The sequence below is a fragment of the Tamandua tetradactyla genome, chromosome 15, assembly GCF_023851605.1.
Source record: "Tamandua tetradactyla isolate mTamTet1 chromosome 15, mTamTet1.pri, whole genome shotgun sequence".
NCBI classification, from domain to species: Eukaryota; Metazoa; Chordata; class Mammalia; order Pilosa; family Myrmecophagidae; genus Tamandua; species Tamandua tetradactyla.
The window spans coordinates 86,184,282-86,208,572 of NC_135341.1; the positions used below are offsets into that span (position 1 = coordinate 86,184,282).

At 37.3% G+C, this 24,291-nt stretch overlaps 1 protein-coding gene across 5 annotated transcripts in view; it reads right to left on the bottom strand.

The window, feature by feature from the left end:
- TFDP2 (transcription factor Dp-2) overlaps positions 1-24,291 on the bottom strand; it is a 218,285-nt gene that overhangs the window by 154,277 nt on the left and 39,717 nt on the right. For 4 of the 5 annotated variants that reach the window (XM_077130301.1, XM_077130302.1, XM_077130300.1 and 1 more), the window contains exon 2: positions 18,771-18,864. In XM_077130301.1, coding sequence (XP_076986416.1) covers positions 18,771-18,785 — 15 coding nt within the window. In that variant the 5' untranslated portion in view covers positions 18,786-18,864. Of the gene's footprint in view, positions 1-18,770; positions 18,865-20,394; positions 21,415-24,291 lie in introns of those variants that run through there. The other variant, XM_077130299.1, reaches the window with a different exon arrangement.

Below are 24,291 nucleotides of genomic sequence, written 5' to 3' on the forward strand. Positions count from 1 at the left end.
ATCACAGAAGACCTAAATAGATGGAAGGGCATACCGTGTTCATGGATTGGAAGACTAAATATAGTTAAGATGTCAATCCTACCTAAATTGATTTACAGATTCAATGCAATACCAATCAAAATCCCAACAACTTATTTTTCAGAAATAGAAAAACCAATAAGCCAATTTATCTGGAAGGGCAGGGTGCCCCGAATTGCTAAAAACATCTTGAGGAAAAAAAACGAAGCTGGAGGTCTCGCGCTGCCTGACTTTAAGGCATATTATGAAGCCACAGTGGTCAAAACAGCATGGTATTGGCATAAAGATAGATATATCGACCAATGGAATCGAATAGAGTGCTCAGATATAGACCCTCTCATCTATGGACATTTGATCTTTGATAAGGCAGTCAAGCCAACTCACCTGGGACAGAGCAGTCTCTTCAATAAATGGTGCCTAGAGAACTGGATATCCATATGCAAAAGAATGAAAGAAGACCCATCTCTCACACCCTATACAAAAGTTAACTCAAAATGGATCAAAGATCTAAACATTAGGTCTAAGACCATAAAACAGTTAGAGGAAAATGTTGGGAGATATCTTATGGATCTTACAACTGGAGGCGGTTTTATGGACCTTAAACCTAAAGCAAGAGCACTGAAGAAGGAAATAAATAAATGGGAACTCCTCAAAATTAAACACTTTTGTGCATCAAAGAACTTCATCAAGAAAGTAGAAAGACAGCCTTCACAATGGGAGACAATATTTGGAAATGATATATCAGATAAAGGTCTAGTATCCAGAATTTATAAAGAGATTGTTCATCTCAACAACAAAAAGACAGCCAACCCAATTACAAAATGGGAAAAAGACTTGAACAGACACCTCTCAGAAGAGGAAATACGGATGGCCAAGAGGCACATGAAGAGATGCTCAATGTCCCTGGCCATTAGAGAAATGCAAATCAAAACCACAATGAGATATCATCTCACACCCACCAGAATGGCCATTATCAACAAAACAGAAAATGACAAGTGCTGGAGAGGATGCGGAGAAAGAGGCACACTTATCCACTGTTGGTGGGAATGTCAAAGGGTGCAACCACTGTGGAAGGCAGTTTGGCGTTTCCTCAAAAAGCTGAATATAGAATTGCCATACGACCCAGCAATACCATTGCTAGGTATCTACTCAAAGGACTTAAGGGCAAAGACACAAACGGACATTTGCACACCAATGTTTATAGCAGCATTATTTACAATTGCAAAGAGATGGAAACAGCCAAAATCTCCATCAACAGAAGAGTGGCTAAACAAACTGTGGTATATACATACGATGGAATATTATGCAGCTTTAAGACAAGATAAACTTATGAACCATGTAATAACATGGATAGACCTAGAGAATATTATGCTGAGTGAATCCAGCCAAAAACTAAAGGACAAATACTGTATGGTCCCACTGATGTGAACGGACATTCGAGAATAAACTTGAAATATGTCATTGGTAACAGAGTTCAGCAGGAGTTAGAAACAGGGTAAGACAATGGGGAATTGAAGCTGAAGGGATACAGACTGTGCAACAGGACTAGATACAAAAACTCAAAAATGGACAGCACAATAATACCTAATTGTAAAGTAATCATGTTAAAACACTGAATGAAGCTGCATCTGAGCTATAGGTTTTTGTTTTGTTTTGTGTTGTTTTGTTTTGATTTTACTATTATTACTTTTATTTTTTCTCTATATTAACATTCTATATCTTTTTCTGTTGTGTTGCTAGTTCTTCTAAACCAATGCAAATGTACTAAGAAATGATGATCATGCATCTATGTGATGATGTTAAGAATTAATGATTGCATGTGTAGAATGGTATGATCTCTAAATGTTGGGTTAATTTCTTTTTTTCCGTTAATTAAAAAAAAAAAGGGATAATTGGAGCTGAAGGGATACAGACTGTACAACGGGACTGGATATAAAAACTCAGAAATGGACAGCACAATACTACCCAATTGTAATGCAATTATGTTAAAACACTGAATGAAGCTGCATGTGAGGTATAGGTTTTTTGTTTTTGTTTTTTTTGTTTTTTTTCTTTCTATTATTGTTTTAATTCTTATTCTGTTGTCTTTTTATTTCTTTTTCTAAATCGATGCAAATGTACTAAGAAATGATGAATATGCAACTATGTGATGTTATTAAGAATTACTGATTGTACATGTAGATTGGAATGATTTCTAATTGTTTTGTTAATTCTTTTTTTAATTAATAAAAAAAAATCTAAAAAAAAAATTGGAAAGGAAAATGTAAAACTCTCATTATTTGCAGAGGACATGATACTATACTTGGAAGATCCTGAGACATCTACAGCAAAGTTATTTGAGTTAATCAACAAATTCAGCAAGGTGGCGGGATATAAAATTAATGTGCAAAAGTCAGTAACATTTCTATAAACAAACAATGACCTTGCTGACGAGTCAGTGAAGGAGGAAATTCCATTCAAAATAGCAACTAAAAGAATCAAGTACTTGGGAATGAACTTAACTAGGGAGGTAAAGGACTTGTATACAGAAAACTATATAACACTGCTAAAAGAAATCAAAGGAGATCTAAATAGGTGGTAAGAAATTACCTGTTCATGGATAGGAAGGCTAAATATAGTTAAGATGTCAATTCTCCCCAAATTGATCTACAGATGCCACACAGTACCAATCAAAATTCCAACAACCCCCTTTGAAGATTTGGAAAAGCTGACTACCAAATTCATCTGGAAGGGAAAGAGACCCGAATAGTTAAAAGAATCCTAAAAAAGAAGAATGAAGTGGGAGGATTAACACTCCCTGACTTTAAAACCTATTATAAAGCCACAGTGGTCAAAACAGCATGGTACTGGCACAAAGATAGAAACAGTGACCAACAGAATCGAGAATGCAGAAATAGACCCCCAAATCTATGGTCAACTGAATTTGGTCAATGCCCCCAAATCTTCTGAACTTGGACAAAATAGTCTTTTCAATAATTGGGCATGGAATAACTGGATATCAATAGCCAAGAGAATGAGAAAGGACCCCTATCTTACACCCTACACAAACATTAACTCAAAGTAGATCAAACACCTAAATATAAGAACTAGCACCATAAAGCTTCTAGAAGAAAATGTAAGGAAACATCTTCAAGACTTAGTAATAGGAGGTAGCTTCCTAAACTTTACACCCAAAGCACAAGCAACAAAAGGATAAATGGGAACTCCTCAAAATCAAATGCTTCTGCACCTCAAAAGACTTTGTCAAAAAGGTGAAGAGGCAGCCAACTCAATGGGAGAAAGTACTTGGAAATCACAAATCAGACAAAGGTTTGATTTCCTGTATATACAAAGAAATCCTACAATTCAACAACAAAAGAACAAACAACCCAATTATAAAATGGGCTAAAGATATGAATAAACAAATACAGATGGCTCACGAGCAAATGAACAGATGCTCATTTTCATTGGCTATAAGGGGAATGCAGATCAAGACTACAATGAGGGTGGGCCACGGTGGCTCAGCAGGCAAGAATGCTTGCCTGCCATGCCAGAGGATCTGGGTTCGATTCCCGGTGCCTGCCTATGTGTAAAAAAAAAAAAAAGATTACAATGAGATACCACCTCACACCTATAAGAATGGCTCTATTAAACAAACAGGAAACCATAAATGTAGGAGAGGATGTGCAGAAACTGGGACACTTATGCACTGCTGGTGGAAATGTATAATGGTGCAGCCACTATGGAAGACTGTTTGACGGTTCCTCAAGAAACTAAATATCGAGCTGCCCTATGACCCAGCAATAGAACTACTTGGTATATACCCAGAAGAGCTGAAAGCAACGACACAGACATTTGCATACCGATGTTCATAGCAGCATTATTCACAATCGCCAAAAGATGGAAACAAACCAAATGCCCATCAACAGATAAGTGGATCAACAAAATGTGGTATATACATACAATGGAATATTGGCAGCAGTAAGACAAAATAACGTCCTGAAGCACATGACAAGATGGATGAGCCTTGAAGACATAATGCTGAGTGAAATTAGCCAGACACAAAAGGATAGATACTGTATGATTCCACTTTTATGAACAGCTTAAAGGTATAACCAGAGGCTTATAATACAGAATATAGGCGACTTCGGGACACAGAGAAGCTAGAGATGGGTGAACCATTAGCTAATAAGGTTGAGCTCCAATGTAAGGGAATAGATAGGAGTGAAAGTGGTTCTCTAGTGGGTCTAGAAGTAATATTACCATATTGAACATGAACAAGATTGAAAGGGGTTGTATAGACCTACATGTCCCACTGAGTAACACTAGAAATATGAATTAGTTCTTGCAAGAATTACTTCAAAGATATGATTCTTGGATAAAGAGTGTTTAAGTCCAGGGTACAGAGGAAAACTGCTATTGCACACAATGAGCCATGTTCAAAAGGAAACTATCAGCACTACCACAGCAACAGCAGACGTAAATAATGGGGGGAGGGACAAGAGTTAAGAGGAGGTTTAGTTCTCCTATTTAGCGAGGGTGTGTTTACTGGTTTTGTTTCTCTGGGGAACAATGACATTATCTAAAACTGAGAATGCTGATGGACTGTGGACTTTGGGCCTTCTGCATGATGCCCGACGAATGCAGGTGGCTGAAGGATGCACTGACGGAGAAGTAGACTGGTGAACGATGGTGTACACTTGTGAACAAAGGTTGTGCTGCTACAAAAAGGAACAGAGTCGTGAGGCATGCAACGATGTGAATGAACATGTGGGACATCTGGTGAGACAAAATAAGCCAGAAACAAAAGAACAACAATGGTATGGTCACCTTTAGAAAATGCTTATAAGCAGACAGGGGCCTAAATTGTAAGCTTTTAGAGCAGACATATTAAGTCTGGAGTGGGGGTGATTATTTCTGGATTTTGAGAGCCTGTTTTATATATAAACCTGATATCTAAAGATAAGAACAAAGCCGAACAGGTTTGGGTTAAAGTAGTTCAGAACATAGGGGAAAGGAAGACAGTGTCTATATTTTAGGACTACACATACTCTTTGAGACCAATGGAAGAAAGGTTTATTTGGTCTGGAACTGAAATTTTCTGCAGCGCATAATCTAATTCAATGTATCTGTATAATTCATTCAAACAAATGAAACACAAGAAGCACAGAATAAGAAAGAGGTTCTTCAATCCTACATAGACTATTGTAATGCCTGGATACACCCTAGAGTATTATAAGCAGATAATCAAAAAGTATTGGCAAAGTCCCCTGAGGGATGGGAGAAAAATGTGGAAGTATTAAACCTTACCATCAGGCAATCCCCTGATACTGTGTCAAACTCTAGGGACACCCAAATCAATAGGCCATGCCCTTGATGATGAGGCTTACTCGTGTGAAGCTTGTGTAAGTAGCATAGAAGCTTAGACTACCTGTAGGCATGCCTAAGAGTTACTTCTGGAGGACCTCTGTTGTTGCTCAGATATGACCTCAATCTCTCTAAGCCCAACTCTGCAAGTGAAATCATTGCCCTCCCCCCTACATGGGACATGACATCCAGGGGTGAAAGTCTCCCTGGCACTGTGAGAGAGGACTCCCAGGCACCGCCAGGATCAACAATTCCATCCTGACCAAAAGGGGGGAAAGAAGTGTAACTAATAAAGTATCAGTGGCAGAGAGAGTTCAAATACAGTCGAGAGGCTACTCTGGAGGTTGCTCTTATGCAAACTTCAGGTAGACCTTGCTACCTATCATAACCTACCAACCCCCAACCATTCCAGCCAATTCTAAAGAATGCGTAGGACAATATATAAGACTCCACAAGGGTTCCATGCACTAGAATAACTCTGCAGAAACCTACAACCTCCATACGGTCCCTGGTCCAGATAAGTCCTGGAACCTAGCCCAGCCTCTCCAAAACATCAAATAGTTCCATCTCCCTACCCCATATTAGTGACAGACCCTCCCAATAGCAAAAATTTAGAATTGCCACAGCACAAACACCCCTAAGGTGAGGGATGGAATGATCAAAGGTGATGGTGGAATTATGCAGAGAAGATAGAATTTAACAAAAGAGGAATATGAATGCTGAATTTTAAACTGATATCTCTTTTAGTCTCCAGTATTTTAGAGCAGCTGGAGTAAAAACCTAAAATTGTGAAATTATAACCTATGTCAAAGTCTGAAATATGTTCTACAACTAATTGTGGAGCTGTGCTTTGGAATTTATAGCGTTTTTGTGTATATGTTATTTTTCACAAAAAAAGAAGGAAAAAAAGTCAATTGTGATGATGAAAAAATATTTAAGCCCTCTAACCTCCTATATTCCGGAGCAGCTAGAAGGAAAAATCTGAGAGGATGGTATGGTAGCCCATGACAAACTCTGGGATCTGTCCTGTAACTACTTGTTGAAGAGTGCTTTGAAAACTATTGCTTTTTTATTTCTTTGCTTTGTATATATGTTATACTATACAATTAAAAAAAAGTTTAGAAAGGAAAAAAAAGACAGAGGACACAAATGACTGAAATCAGAAATGAAAAGGCGGACATTACTACTAACCCCACTAAAATAAAAAGGACTATGAGTATAATATGAAAAAACAGTTTGCCAACAAATTAGACAACTTAGATGAAATGGACAGTTTTCTAGGGACACATGAACAACCTACACTGATTCTAGAAGATATCTACAAACCAATTACTAGAAAAGAGACTGAATCAGTAATCAAAACCCTGCCAACAAGAGAACAAAAGCAGGGACATGAATAAGCATTTGCACACGGATGCTCACGGCAGCACCATTTGTGACTGCCAGTGATGGAGGCATTCCCAGGGTCCACCAACTGATGAGCGGAAGGGCGACCTGTAGTGTATACACACAAGGGAATACGGCGTGGTAGCAGGAAGGAATGAAGTTGTGATACGTGCCGACGACATGACTGCAAGGACATGATGTTGAGAGAACTAAGCCAGAACAAAAGGACTAATATTGTATGATTGCACTAATATGAACTAACTATTATGAGCAAACTTTGAGAGTTAAATTCACAAGCATAGATTATCAGGAGATAGAGAGAGGGCAGAGATTGGGCAATCAATGCTTAAGGAGCACGGAATGTTTAATAAGGTTGATTGTAACGATACGGAAATGGATAGCACCATACGTGAGTGACGGTAGCGCAATACTCTAAGTGCAGTCAACCAAGAGGAGTGTGAGTATGGTAGAAAGAGGAAGCCTAGGGTCATGCATGGCACCAAGAGGAAAGCTAGAGGACAAGAACTGGGACTTAGGAAAACCTAGAGTGGACAATGATGGGAGCTAATTATACAAACAGGAGAAAGTTTGTGAACTACAACAAACGTATGTCACTTTTACAAGGTGTTAATAATAGGGTGGTATATGGGGAAAATACAATTAATGCAAACTAAGGTCTACAGTGAACAGTAACATTGTAATATTCTTTCATTAACTGTAACAAAGGTATTATACCAAACTAGACATCAATAATTGGGGGATATAAGGGATGTGGGATTTTTTTTAATGGAAGAAATGAGAATGTTCTCAGATTGACTGTAGTAATGAATGCATACCTATGTGATTATACCAAAAGCTACTGATTGTACACTTAGGATGGATTATATGGTATGTGCATAAACTATTTACAAAAAAAAACCCACCAAAAAGAAAAGTCCAGGGCCAGATGGCTTCACAGAGGAATTTTGCCAAAAATGTCACAAAGAATTAGCACCAGTCCTGCTCAAACTCTTCAAAAAAACTAAGAGGAGGAAACACTTCCTAACTCATTCTATGAGGCCAACATCACCATCATACCAAAGTCAGATAAAGACAGCACACAAAAAAGAAAATTATAGACCAATATCCTCAACAAAATACTAGCAAACTGAATCCAACAGCACATTAAAACAATTATATACCATGATCCAGTGGGATTTATCCCTGCTAAACAAGGGTGGTTCAACATATGAAAATCAACTAATATAATGAAGGAAATAACCACATAATCATCTCAATCGATGCAGAAAAGGCATCTGACAAAATACAGCACTGCTTCTTGATAAAAACACTTAGAAAACAAGGAATAGAAGGAAATTCCTCAACATGATAAAGAGCATATACAAAAAACCCCAAAGCTAACATCCTACTTAATGGTGAACAACTGTAAGCTTTTCCTCTAAGATCAGGAAAAGATAAGGATGCCCACTTTCACTACTGTTATTCAACATTGTACTGGAAGTTCTTGCCAGAGAAATTAGACAGGAAAAAGAAGTAAAAACTTTCCCTATTTGCAGATGCCATGATCCTTTATACAGAAAATTCTGAAAAGTCTAAAACAAAGCTACTAAAGCAAAAAATTGAATTCAGCAAAGATCAACATGTAAAAATCAGCAGTGTCTCTACACACAAGCAATGAACAATTGGAAGAAGAAATCAGGAGAAGAGTTACATTCACAATACCAACTAAAAGAATCAAATTATTAGGAATAAACTAACCAAAGATGTAAAGGACTTTTACACAGAAAACTACAAAACACTGCTAAGAGAAATCAAAGAAGACCTAAAGGAATAGGACATTATCTGTCATTGGATAGGAAGACTAAATATTGTTAGGATTCTACCCAAAGATATTTTCACATACAATGCAATCCCATTCAAAATTCCAACAATCTCTTCGCAGAAATAGAAAAGCAAAAAAGCCATTCATCAAATTTATATGGAAGAATTAGAGGCCCCAAATAGTCACTTTGAAAAAGAAAAATGAAGTAGGTGGACTCACACTTTGTGATCTTAAAACGTATTACAACAACACAGTAATCAAAACAGCACACTTCTGGCACAAGGTCAGACATTTAGACCAAAGAAATCAAACTGAAAGCTCAGAAATCAATTCTCACATCAATAGCCAAATGATTTTTGACAAGGGGATAAAGACCACTCAATTGGGAAAAAAATACTATTTTCAACAAATGATGCTCATAAACTGGATTTCCATTTGCAAAAGAAGGAAGGAGGACCCTTACCTCACTCCGTATATAAAAATCAACTCAAATTGGAGCAATGACCTAAATATAAGAGCCAGAACTAGTAAACTCTTAGAGGAAAACTTAGGGAAGCATTTTCAGGATCTTATGTTAAGCAATGACTTCTTAGACTTTATACCTAAAGCAGAAGCAACAAAAGAAAAAACAGGTAAATGGCACTTCATCAAAATTTAAAACTTTTTACCTCATAGAACTTTATTCAGAAAAAAACTACCCACACAACTGGAGAAAATATTTAGAAACCACGGATCTATAAAGGTTTAACATCTTGACCATAAAAAAAAAAAAAAATCCTTCACCTTAACAAACAGACAAACAGCCCAATTAGAAAATGGGCAGAAGACTTGAATTGATTTCCCTCTAAAGAAGATGTGTCAACGGATGAAAAGGTGCTCAACATCATTAGCAATTAGTGAAATTCCAATGAAAATCACAATGAGATACCATTTCATACCCACGAGAATGGCTACTATTAAAAATTAGAAAATTACAAGTGTTGGAGAGGATATGGAGAAACAGGAACACTCGCTCACTGCTGGTGGCAGGTAAAATGGTGCCGCTGCTGTGGAAGACAGTTTGGCGGTTTCTCAGAAAGTTAAGTGTAGAATTACCGTATGACCCAGCAATCCCACTACTAGGTATATCCCCCAAAGTTTTGAAAGAAGGGACTCAAACTGATACGTGTCCACCTATGTCTATAGCAACATTACGCACAATTGCCAAAAAATGGAAGCAACCCAAGTGTCCATAAACCCATGAGCGGATAAACAAAATGTGGTCTATACACACAATGGAATATTATTCAGCCGTAAAAAAAAAAAAAGACATTCTGCTACATGCCACGACATGGATGAATCTTGATGATATCACGCTGGGTGAAATATGCCAGACATAAAAGGGCAAATATTATATGATCTCACTGATATGAAGCAATGAGAACAAGCAGATTATTAGAATTGGAATCTAGAATATAGGTTAAGAGAAGATGGGGTGGGGAGAGGGAATATGGAGTTAAGGCTGAAAATGAACAGGGAGTTCCTATGTGGAATGTTGGAAATGTTTTGGTAATGAATGATGGTGATGGCAGCACAACATTTTGAATGTAATTAACAGCACTGAACATATATCTGAATGTGGTTAAAAGGGTAAATGCTAGGTTTCATATATAGTGATAGAATAAAAATGCTTTAACAATCCACAGAATTGTACCACACAGCATCTCCTAAATTAAATCATGGACTATAATTAATAATTATAGTTATAGTTAATGGTATTATCAAATGGGCTTCTATCAATTTTAACAAATTTTACATTAACACCAGTGAAAGATTTTAATAACAGGAGGGTATATGGGAATCCTGTATTTTTTGCATGATTGTTCTGTAAACCCACAACATCTCTAATAAAAAAAAAGCCAATTATTTTATTATTTGTAATTCAAACATTAATTCACATAGCTAGTGGCTGCTGCTTTTGATCAAAAGATAGGTTACCAGAAATATTTCTTCATGTTATTTACATCATCAAAAGTAATTCTGGGGCAATAAAACGGTGGCTCAGTGGCAGAAGTCTCGCCTGCCATGCTGGAGACCTGGATTCGATTCCTGGAGCCTACCTATGCCAAAAAAATAAAAAGTAATTCTGATACAAATCTGTACCTGCAACTAATATCATTTTTTTAATAACAGGCTGAGAAGAAGACATCTAGCAAGTGCTTCGTGGTACAGTGCAGATAATGGTGCAGATACTTGATTTTGTCTAGTTTCTTATATGTATTGTTAGCAGTAAAGCAAATCTTTTGCAACAAAATTACAAATTTCCAGAACACATGGATCTTCAGAGTTGCTCAAAAATATTAATGCTAAATAGTCAATTCGTAAATGCAAAAAGTTCACTAACATGACCCTGTCTCTTTTTCCTTAATTCTTCTGCTACAAAAAGAAGAGAAAATAAAAATTTTGTAAATGTATTTCTACCAAAAGAAAGCTAAGAAGGCTGGCCTTACTATATTCCATGCTTAATACAATGTAACCATTTCATACATGTACTAGTCTAACTTCAAAGGTATCAGTTTTCATTTTTTGTTTTTATACAACCACAAACAGCAGAAACTTCATCTAAAACCACATATTCAAAGTGGAACGTTCAGTTACGGGGTCACTGTTGTGTTTAAACACCTGCTCTTCATGTCTAACCCCTGCCCAGTGAAGCAGCAGAGGAACTCGGAAACGTTTTGTTAAGTAGCAGCGCACCTGCTCCCTGAGAACCACCAAATCGTGCTCGAAAAGGATGAAGGTCAATTGTGAGTCAATACCGTGTGCTTTCTTCTCACAGATGAACGGGAGGTGGTTGTATTTAAAGTTCATTTAAATACTTCTGAAATTGATTTAATTAAATTTTTAACATATGTATGCATATCTGTTTCATAAACCTTCTTACAGTTGAAATACTCAGAAAGTAAATAATAGAGTAGAAAGAGTTGGCTGAGAAAGGCATTTAGAAATATTAGCTATGTTTTCCTTATTCCACATACTAAAAAAGATCCTTCAGTGTTTCACAGAGCAAGAAAAAAGTGAATTCTCATTTCATGTAGATCTTTTTATTAATAACATCCCGAGAAAAGTCCTCCATCTGGAATTATACCAGCAGCATGTGTTGCAGACTGTGAGCAATTACCAAAATGTCTGTTGAATAAAAAACAGATTTTCCCCCAATAAATAGCATAATAATTTCAGCAATTATAAATTCAGAATCAATTCTTTCTGATTGACACAAGAGAAAGAATACAAGATTCAGAGAGGATTCTGTGCTCAAAGTTAAGCTCTTCCATTCCCAGGCAAGGTGACTTGCGCAGTAACTCCAAAATGGAGATGATGATATATGTGCACAAAAGACTGAAAGAACTCTTAGAAAAAGTTAAATAATTATGTGAACATGTTTGGTTAATGGCTAAGCAGTATCCAAGTGTGGGTTGGTATTCAAATGGCAGCAACTTCTAACACTTCTACTCTGACATAGGCAATTCACATAGGAAAAATGCAAACAGTCAGTAAGCATGTAGATAATGAGGCTGGCCTAACTAATATTGGAAATAAATAATAAGTACAAGGAATTTTCACTGCTTAGATGGTAAAGATTAAAAAATAAATAAAGGGAACTGGCACTCACATACACCACTAGTGAGTATATAAGTTGATGTGCTCTTTTATTTATTTATTTATTTATTATTATTTTTTAAATTAATTAACGGAAAAAAAGAAATTAACCCAACATTTAGAAATCATACCACTCTACATATGCAATCAGTAATTCTTAACATCATCACATAGATGCATGATCATCGTTTCTTAGTACATTTGCATCGGTTTAGAAGAACTAGCAACACAACAGAAAAAGATATAGAATGTTAATATAGAGAAAAAAAATAAAAGTAATAATAATAGTAAAAAAAAAAAGACAAACAAACAACCAGACAGACAAAAACAAAAAACAAACAAACAAACAAACAAAAAAACCTATAGCTCAGATGCAGCTTCATTCAGTGTTTTAACATGATTACTTTACAATTAGGTATTATTGTGCTGTCCATTTTTGAGTTTTTGTATCTAGTCCTCTTGCACAGTCTGTATCCCTTCCGCTCCAATTACCCATTATCTTACCCTGTTTCTAACTCCTGCTGGACTTTGTTACCAATGACATATTCCAAGTTTATTCTCGAATGTCCGTTCACATCAGTGGGACCATACAGTATTTGCCCTTTAGTTTTTGGCTAGACTCACTCAGCATAATGTTCTCTAGGTCCATCCATGTTATTACATGCTTCATAAGTTTATCCTGTCTTAAAGCTGCATAATATTTCATCGCATGTATATACCACAGTTTGTTTAGCCACTCTTCTGTTGATGGACATTTTGGCTGTTTCCATCTCCTTGCAATTGTAAATAACGCTGCTATAAACATTGGTGTGCAAATGTCCGTTTGTGTCTTTGCCCTTAAGTCCTTTGAGTAGATACCCAGCAATGGTATTGCTGGGTCGTATGGCAATTCTATATTCAGCTTTTTGAGGAACTGCCAAACTGCCTTCCACAGTGGTTGCACCATTTGACATTCCCACCAACAGTGGATAAGTGTGCCTCTTTCTCCGCATCCTCTCCAGCACTTGTCATTTTCTGTTTTGTTGATAATGGCCATTCTGGTGGGTGTGAGATGATATCTCATTGTGGTTTTGATTTGCATTTCTCTAATGGCCAGGGACATTGAGCATCTCTTCATGTGCCTTTTGGCCATTTGTATTTCCTCTTCTGAGAGGTGTCTGTTCAAGTCTTTTTCCCATTTTGTAATTGGGTTGGCTGTCTTTTTGTTGTTGTTGAGTTGAACAATCTCTTTATAAATTCTGGATACTAGACCTTTATCTGATATGTCATTTCCAAATATTGTCTCCCATTGTGTAGGCTGTCTTTCTACTTTCTTGATGAAGTTCTTTGATGCACAAAAGTGTTTAATTTTGAGGAGCTCCCATTTATTTATTTCCTTCTTCAGTGCTCTTGCTTTAGGTTTAAGGTCCATAAAACCGCCTCCAATTGTAAGTTTCATAAGATATCTCCCTGATGTGCTCTTTATGAAATACAATTTAGCAATATGAAAAGGTCCCCGAAAAAGTATATACTCTATAATTTTATAATTTGTGTCTTATGGAAATAATCAGACAAACAAACCAAAATAAAAATGTACAAAAAATGGAAATGAGTTAATGGCCAATGTTAGGAAACTGGTATAATATCCATACAACAGATACCACGTAAGAGCCATTTACAATTGCTATAGCAGATCAAGCCAAGAAAAGACATTCTCCACAGAGATTAAGCTAAATAGTAAGTTACAAAATCGTGTGACCTAATTTTAAACAAAAAACCTAATATACATTCTGGTATATATACAGATCGGTGTATACACCAGATGTCTTCCTAGTAAAAATTTTGCTGATAATCTTGAGATTATTTCTTATTGAGATCCATGTCACATGCCACATCATTCATTCATTTTTAAAGTGTATAACCCAGTGTTTTTAGTATTCACAGATATGTGTGAACAGCACCACAATAAACTTTGAGACATTTCATCACCTCAGAAAGAACCCCCATTCCCTTTATGTGTCACTCACTAGCCTCCTACGCTTCTCTCCCCTCCCTTCACCTTCCTGCCCCAAACACCCCTAAACCACGTTCTGTCTCTGAATTTTCCTTTCTAGACTTCCATATGAGCAGCATCATTATGTGGTCTTTTGTGACTCACTTCTTTCACTTCTTTTCTAGGTTTTGTAGCATGTCAGTATTTCGTTCCTTTTTATTGTCAAATAATATTTCATTGCTTGAGTATATTACATTTCATTTATCCTTTCCTCTGTTAGTGACTATTCAGGTTGTTTCTACTCTTTGGCTATTATGAATAGTACTGCTGTAAATACCTGTGTGGAAGTTTCCGTGGGCGTGCATTCTCAACTCTCTTGGGTATATTCCTAGATGTGGGGTTGCTGGGCCATATAACTCATTTGAGGAACTAACCAAACAGACTGTTTTCCAAACTGACTGCACCATTTTACATTCCCACCAGCAATATACAAAGGCCCCTATTCCTTCACATTCTCACCAACACTTGTTAAGTGACTTGGATAACAGTCATCCTGGCGGGTATGAAGTGTGGCTCCTGGTTTTGATTTGCATTCCCCTGATCACTAATGATGTCATGTATCTTTTCACGGACTTACTGGTCTAGGTTATTTTTTGAGGCAAAACATTTCACCTCAAGTTATATCTCAAAGTCTTTATTGTATACTAGACAAGCACACTGAGATGAGTATCACTACATCCTAGGTACTATTTGATAATATCCAAGGTAGAATGCATATTCCAGAGTGAAGCTCCACATACCTTCCCTGGTAAAAAGACCCACCACCTGCCATGCGGTGCTGGTGCAGCTGCGAACAGAGAGCTCAGCTGGACATGGCAGAAAAGGGGACCCAGGACCAGGCCTGTCTGCTATGGTACCCCACTTCCTTCTCCACAGCAGCCGAAGCATGGGGGCCGAGGAGGTTTAACCTAAGCTCCCCCATGAAATCTGAAATATAGCATTTATTCTCTTCTGAGATAAGCTAATAAGGTCAATGTAGGCCATTCTGCCATGGTATAAAGAGAGCCAAGAGAAGGCAAGAGGGAGACAGAACCCTGACATCATCATTTGATCCCATTTCCAGATGTATCTGAATTCAGATTTTTCAGTTACATGAGTTAATGCATTCCATCCTTTGTCTTGTTTTGAATAGGATTTCTATCTCTTACAACCATAAAAAGGTCTAATAGGACACAGATAGGACAAAAGATAACTTCACCAAAAAAAAAAGTTCTCGTAAGAGAAATGCAAAATGAGAAAGAAATTAAAAATATAAACATTTGAATATAACTTTAATGATACCTCGATAAATAGATGATCGCTTCCATATCTAAGAGTCACTTGTCAGCAACATGTGACACAACTGATCAATTCTTCCTTCTTAAAACACTCAGTTCATTTGACTTCTGGAGAATCAGGATAAATCTGTTGGCTTTCTTCCTTTCTTGCTGGCCATTCTTTTTGAGTCACCTTTGCTGCTTTGTCCTTTTCCCCACCTCTATGTTGAAGAAGCCCCGTGCTCTGATCTTTGTCTGCATGTATGCTCTATTCATACACTCACTATATAATCTCACGTAAGCCACTGCTTTAGAATAAATCTAACGTGGAATGACTCCAAAATTACACCTTCAGTCCTAAGCTTTCCTCTGAGCTCCAGATCACTTATCAAGCTACCTATCCAGAATCTCCAATTACATGTCCCTCAACTTAAACATTTTCAAAACACAATTCTTGAGTTTGCCACAAAATCCTGCACTTCCCAAGAGCTCCTCTTCTCGTTAAATGGCACAGCCGTTTACCCAGCTACACAAGCCAAATATCAACAGCTCATCTTTAACTTCTTCCCTGCGCCTATATACTAAACAAGTAAGTCTTGATGACTGTTCCTTCAAAATATATCCCACATCCAGCCACTTTTCTCTATCTCCAATACTATTACGCCAGCATAAATCACCATCATTTCGCCTGAACTGCTGTGACAAGCATCAGTTTGGTCTGCCTACTTGTACTCTTGTCCCTTTTCAGTCCACCCAACTGCTAGAATAAACTTTAAAATATGTCAGGTAGGGTCATACAACTGGCCTCAAAACCTCCAATGGCTCCTCACTGACGTGCAAAATACACACCTCTCACTCCAGCCTCTGAGGCTTCAAGTGATCTGGCTCCTGCTTTCCTTCTGGCTTGAGTCCTACAACTCTTCCCTTGCTCACTCTCTTCCCTCCACACTGGTCATCTTGGTGACTTGCTCCTAAATCCACCTGGCAAGTCCTTCCCTTGGATAGTCACATGGCTGGCTCCTTCTACATGCGGCCCAAGAGCATGTCTCCTGCTAAGTATCACCTCCTTGGAGAGGCCTCTTGAACACCTTGTTGAAATAGCCCCCCGCCCCCCACCCCAAATCACTCTCTCCCTTTCTCCTCTTCTTTTTCCTCCTAACATCTATCATCATCTGGCATTATGCATTTATTTACTGCCCTTTCCCCCACTAAACTATAAGCCCTAAGCCCAACGCGGGAATCATGTCCGTCTGTCTCTCAAGAACCTAGAACACTGTTCGGCACATATGGTTGTTGAAGAAAGATTGTGGGGAGGGCAGGGATAAATTGCTCATAGCTTTGGAAATTGGTATAATCCTTTCAATAAGCATCTTGATAAAAATATATGTAAACCACAAAAAAATGTTATTGATTGCAGAATAGCTACTGGACTGGATGAATATGTTTAAAACAATCTATTTCAATTATTTCCCACATGCCTCAGCCCAGTCTCAGCCCTGTCCTTCCCTGGCCCTAACTCTCAGGTGTCAGAGGAGGGTCACCCCGTTTATCCCTCTCCCTGCTAGGCTGCTATGTCAGAACCAGAAATTTATTGCTCATGTGTAATTTCGCCCAAATATCCAAACAAAATAGTGGTAGTACAATTGTTATTGGTTCAACTGCTTTATGTTACTTTAGGGAAACAACTTTTAATATAGAAAATGGTACATATGACCAGGAAGGTTATATTTGACTCAATGTACATTTTAAGTGAAAACATAATTGCTAACCATCTTATTGTTCAAGATAACTTTTACATCCTCTTTTTCTAAAGGAGAGAACATCAGGTAATATCCTGTAAGAAAATTCCCAATCTGTAGACTGAAAGTTTACTCTTCCTATTCCCCAAAGTTAGAGAATCATAAACAGCAGAAATCTATATAAGAACCTTAAAGAGGACTACATGTGATCATTTATCCTAACAAAATCAATGAAATGTCAATGAAGCAAAATTTGTATCTGCTTATAGCAACTAATGCATGTTAAAAGCAAGGTTCTGAATTATAACCAAAAAGAAAAAAAATAGAGATAATATAAGAGCAGTCTTCTATTCTTTAGGAGTGTAACGGGCAGCATTTGAAGTATCTGTTCGACTCACCTAGGGCCCTGTCTCACTCTGCCTCACCCACCTGAGGGCCCCTGCAGCCAGTTCACACCATATCATGCTTGCCTCTTCTGGCCACAACTGACCAAACCACTAGTGGCTATAAGGCTCAAGTCACACCAGAGCACCTTCTCAAGGGATTTGCCATTGGGGCTGACACAGGAAGGCAGGGCCAATCTGCCTCCTTCCTTCCTTCACACATCTCCCTATATACATGTCACCTGACAAGTAGCCCAAGAGGCGGCAGGGGTCGCACTCTGCCTTGCAGGAGAGGCAAACTGCAAAATGACGGGCGGAGAGAAGCAAAACAGAGCACAGGACAGACAGGAGAGCTGGACACCAAGTGCTACTTCAGTTCCTGGTGGGTTTCCAGTTTCTGGGCCCAGATCTTTTAGGCCCTACTAAGTCCCTATTCTTTAATTCCTTGAGACATACTTGTTAATTCAATGATAAATTTCTTCCTTTTTTAAGGCGACCTAAGCTGGTTTCTGTTCCCTTTATCAAAGTTGCCTCCATAATAATCCAGATATAATAAGGTAATTATAATCATTTTTCCCTAATAGGTGTACTATTTACATTCTGGTATAATCTTTCACCACAACTGGAAAAAAAATCCATTGATACAAAGCGACAATATGAATGTAACTTGAAGGTAGGCCAATTCAGAAATGAGAGCCTCAAGCAAAGGAATAAAAACTGAAAAACTTCTCCAAGACACCTAGAGGAGAAGTCCCTTTAGGAACCCCTTCATGGAGGACGGATAGTAAGTTTCTTCTGAACAATACCTGAGTATACACATTTTCCTGAGTAAATCCAAAGTGGAAAAAAATGAAGCCAAAGAAAACAGTGATTTATTCAATAAAGCCAAGTGACTCTCCAGCAAATATCAAAACAAATTTTTCACAGTACCCAAAAAAGGAGGATGGTGGAAAACTTTCTGGAGAAAGCAATTTTGCAGCTGTTAAAATGGAGTAACTTGGCAATTTATGAAAATGCTACCATATTCATTAGTTACTGTATTCAATAGCACTTTTCTAGGTTAACTATTTCAAACTCTGCATAAACAAAAACAATTACAAGTCTATGCCAGTAAATTAAATTTACATTATAAAATTTACTAATACTTACATTTTTTGCCGTCATGTCAAACTGTATTCTATATAAGATTCTGCAAAGCCATTAAAGAAAACTTTTCTCTTCAAAAATCCTTTAAAAGAGCATCCTGTTAAATGGCAGAAAAAAGAAAATAATAATACAATAACACTAATGAGCAAGATTCAGATCATATCTACTCTGCGGCATGCATTGTTCCTTAAGTGAATTGTCAATTATATTCATAATAATTCTATCACATTTGTACCATTTTTATCCCAATTATCTACATAAAATTCAGCCTTATGCAAGTTAAATAATTTGATCAAGTCAATTCAGCTAACAAGTGATTGAGTCTGGGCTTTGTTGCATTAGACAATGCACTAAAAGAAACACCAGGACTTCTCGGAGAAACGTCTGATTCCAGGGCTCATTTTGTACATTCCAGGAAATGTACAAAATGAGCCCGGAATATCTTGTTGTACCTAAAAAAAATTATGGAGCTGTCAAAGGGACACAGGAGCGAGCTCAAAGGGGATGCTAGTTGGCCAATTGGGGCAATCTGAACACCAACATATGCAACAGTATTAACAATACAATGGATTTACTTAGTGTCTGGGGATTGAATCATGTCCCCCTAAGACATGCTCAGGGCCCAACCGTGGTCCTGTAGGTATGAACCCACTGGTAAACAGGACCTCTGAAGATGCTATCAGTTAAGATGTGTCCAAACTGAATGAGCTTGGGCCTTAATCCAATATCCAATATGGCTAAAGTTCTTTAAGCAGGGGAAATTGGACACAAAAAGAGAAGGCAAGAGTAACCAGAAGCAGGAGGTCAACAGAACCCAGAGGAGAAGGGAAGGTGCTGCCACGAGCATGGCCTGCGTGGTAGCTTGAAGCTATGGACACCAGGAAAACAGGTTCCTCATCTTAACCCATTTCTGTGGGTGTGGACCCACTGAAAACAATTTGTTTGATAAAATAACTTCAAACGAATTTAAGGTGTAGTCCAACTAGAACTGGATGAGTCTTCATCCTATCCCTGGGGTCCTTTACATGGGAATGAAATTGGGAATGAGAGAGAGAGAGAGAGAGAGAGAGAGAGAGAGAGAGAGCCCATGGAAGAAGCTGAAGGTCCATAGGACTGGACGAGAGAGGACACCACCATGCGCACTGCCATAGGACAGAAAAGCCAAGGGCCAATTTAAGGAGCTTTAAAGATGAGACAGTGGGCACTCAAAGAAAGAAAAAGACAACATTCAAAAAGAACAACAATTTGGTAAATGAAAGCGAGGGGTAAGGGGTATGGTACGTATAGTTTTTTTTTCTCTATTATCATTTTATTTCTTTTTCTGTTGTCTTTTTATTTCTTTTTCTAAATCGATGCAAATGTACTAAGAAATGATGAATATGCAACTATGTGGTGATATTAAGATTACTGATTGTATATGTAGAATGGAATGATATTTAAATGTTTTGTTTGTTAATTTTTTTTTAATTAATAAAAAAAGTTTAAAAAAAAAAAAAAAAGAACAACAATTTGGTTCTAAGTGTCTGGCGTAAATAAGCACCTAAGAAACCTGGCAGTAGTGTGGTACAATGAAAAGAGCAAGGATTTTTTTTTTTAACTTGGGCTCATTTGCAGCTCTGACACTTACTAGCTATGTGACCTTGAACAAGTGACTAAACCTCTCTGAGTTTCAGGGTCCTGACCTGAAAAACAATAATATTGAGTTTTTCAGGGAGTGTCAAGGAGAATGACAGACACAGTTCAAGTGAAAATCATCAGCTCCAGCAAGCCAGTGGGCCAACCACCCTCCAGTTTATGCACAAATACTCTGAATACTCCTAACCATAAAAAGTTCAATCTTAAATATTTTCAAGATTACTTTATGACCTACTAAATTACAGTTATAACAAAATGAAGTCTCTACCATACAAAATATGGTGTGAACATGTTAAATTGTAGAAATCTGCTAGCTAAACAAGGCAGATGCTGTTGCATTTGCAACATCATTCTCTGCTTCTTCACAGGGGAAGTTCAAGGTGGTAAGGTATCAAAATAGCCTTTATCAGCCTCCCTCCCACATGGGTTGACCACAGGACATACTTTTGGCCAATGATTTATAAGCTGACATTGTTGGGCTGGGCTACTAGGAATCTGCTTTTCCTTTATCCATGTTTCTTTGTCTCTTGATGCCCAGAGAGCATGGCCACGATGGCTACAGCTGCTTGTCTCTGTGCATCTGCTTCAATACTAGGTTCAGTACTCAATACTGCATTATATTTCTTTTTTTAAAACGTTTTTTACTGTTAAATATAACATACACACAAACAAAAGAAAAAGCAATGAATTTCAAAGTACACTTCAACAAGTAGTTACAGAACAGACTTCGGAGTTTGTTATGGGTTACCATTCCATTATTTCAGATTTTTCCTTCTAGCTGCTCGAAAACACTGGAGACTAGAAGAAATATTTTTTTTCTTTTTACTATGAAAAATAATATATATACAAAAAAGCAATAAATTTCAAAGCACATCATAACAATTAGTTGTAGAAAAGATTTCAGAGTTTGGTATGGGTTACAATTCCACCATTTTAGGTTTTTACTCCTAGGTGCTCTAAGATACTCGAGACTAAAAGAAATATCAGTATCAGTAATCATACTCGTTTGTTAAACCCTAATTTCTCTGTATAACTCAACCATCTCCTTTGATCTTTCTCCCACTTTTTAAGGTATTTGGGTTCTGCCCATTCTAACTTTTTCATGTTGGAAGGGGTTGTCAATAATATGGGATAGGGAGATGGAACTAGCTGATGTTCTGGACAGGCTGGCCCCTCTGTCAATACTGCATGTATTTCTTACAGGTAAAGCAGTAGGCTACTGAGAGGACTCAATAGAGTTATTTTTACAAATAAAGGAGAAATTGACAGAATATTATTATCTCAGCACACTACAGCAAGAGGCTATCAATAAAAATACTACTTAGGCACATTAATGAGCTTGACAGAACAAAGCACAATTTTAATTTTCTCTTTGTATCTATGTCCTCACCAAAGTTTGCACAAACCAGAACCTCTAAATGTTACCTAAATGACAAATGTTTGAAATGGAGCCAAAATACATGGATTTCTTAAACGAATTTACCCTAATGTCTTCATGCTTTAATTTCTTCAACTGAAAAATAATAATAGTACAGCTACTTTATTAAATGAGATCTAAACATGCAAATTTATTAGGACACTGAATAGAACAAGATAAATACTCAGTATGGGGGAGAAAAGCGGTTCACTAATTTCTCATGACAAATTAAGAATTCTTCCTCAAAAAAAAAAATCCTTCACACATGGTAGAAGTAGAAATATCAGAAGCAAATCTAACTTTAAAACAGAAAAAAAGAAAAATGTTTAATTGTGGCTAAGAAGCTTTTCTAAAATTAACAAGATAAGGCAGTAACTTCATTCATTCGTTCATTTATTTGGCAAATATTGAACACCGCTATGTGCAAGGCCCTAAGCCAGGCACAGGGGACCCCACAGTATGAAAAGACAGGTATGCAGCAAACTTTCAAATACAATCTTAACATTAAGATAAACATTATAAAAAGAATATTAAGGGCGGACAACGGTGGCTCTGTGGCAGAATTCTCACCTGCCATGCCAGAGACCCCGGCTCTGGCTCCAGGAAACTGCCAATAAATAAATAAAAATAAAAATAAAAAAAGAATTAAAAAGAAAGGGAACTGTAATACAATTATGTTAAAACAATAATACAATTATGTTAAAACACTGAATGAAGCTGCATATGAGAATGATAGAGGGAGGAGGGCTGGGGCATAAATGAAATCACAAAGAAAGATAGATGATAAAAATTGAGATGGTGTAATCTAGGAATGCCTAGAGTGTATAGTGATAGTGACTAAATGTACAAATTTAAAAAATGTTTTTGCATGAGGAAGAACAAAAGAATGTCTTTACTACAGTGTGCTGAAAATAGATGGTACTTAATATTTTAAAATTTCAACTAATGTGTGAGACTAAAGCAAAAAATGTTTATTTGGTACAAATCTATACTTTGACTAGTGCATCTCCTAATATAACTTATGTAGATAGTTGATTGAACACCTTAAGTACATGGAACTTTGTATAGGACATGAGATTTTGTTGGTTTGTCCAGGTGATGCCCTGATGAATCCCAGAGTGATTTGATCAGTGAGTGGAAAAGTATTTGCAAAGTCCCCTTCGGGGAATGGTGAGAACAGGGGAAAACTCAACTTCCCCAGGTTGAATTCTTGATATTCTCACAAGCAGTGTGGACAACCAAAGCTATAGGCTGAGCCCCCAGTCTTGGGGTTTGTTCATATGAAACTTAACCCCACAGGGGATAGGTCAAGCCTACTTAAAATTAAGCCTAAGAGTCACCCCCAAGAGAACCTCTTTTGTTGCTCAGATGTGGCCTCTCTCTTCAGCCAACACAGCAAGCAGACTCACCACCCTCCCCCTGTCTACGTGGGACATGACTATCAGGGGTGTGGATCTTCCTGGCAGCGTGGGACAAAAATCCCAGAATGAGCTGAGATTCAGCATCAAGGGACTGAGAAAAACTCTAGAATGAGCTGAGACCCAGCATCAAGGGATTGAGAAAACCTTCTCGACCAAAAGGGGGAAGAGTGAAATGAGACAAAGTGTCAATGGCTGAGAGATTCCAAACAGAGTGGAGAGGTTATCCTGGAGGTTATTTTTATGCATTAAGTAGATATCACCTTGTTATCCAAGATGTAATGGAGAGGCTGGAGGGAACTGCCTGAGAATGTAGAGCTGTATTCCAGTAGCCATGTTTCTTGATGATGATTGTATAATGATGCAGCTTTCACAATGTGACTGTGTGATTGTGAAAACCTTGTGTCTGATGCTCATTTTATCTACCTTGTCAACAGATGAGAGGAACATATGGAATAAAAATAAATAATAGGGGGAACAAATGTTAAAATAGATTTAGTTTGAAATGCTAGATGTAAGGGGTATGGCCTGTAAAATTTTTTTTTTCTGTTTGTTATATTTTTCTATTTCTTTTTCTGAATTTATGCTAATGTTCTGGGAAATGATCATGATGATGAATATGCAACTATGTGATGTGAATTGCTGAGTGTATGTGTTGGGAATGTTTGTTTCTTGTAATTTTTTTAATTAATAAAAATTTAAAAAAATAATAATAAAATTTGAAGAAAAAAAGGGAACTGTGATATAGTGAACTCTGTCATTTAATCAAAAGCTGATTAAAACGTATGTTGCACTGTTTTTGAGCAAAAGCTTGTAACTTCAACCAAAATATATACATCTCAAAAATATATACATCTCTATTTTCAAAGCTTTTATATTTCTTTTACACTGTCTTTAAACATTACATGCAATATACGACAAACCGTCAAAAGTGTCTAGAAAGTAAATGAGTGTGACACTGAATGTTTAAGGAAGTTTCCACATTTGGCAAAACTGGTAATTCTTCAAAGATGAATCAGTCATGTGCACTGATGCATTCTGTTTCATCCAGACT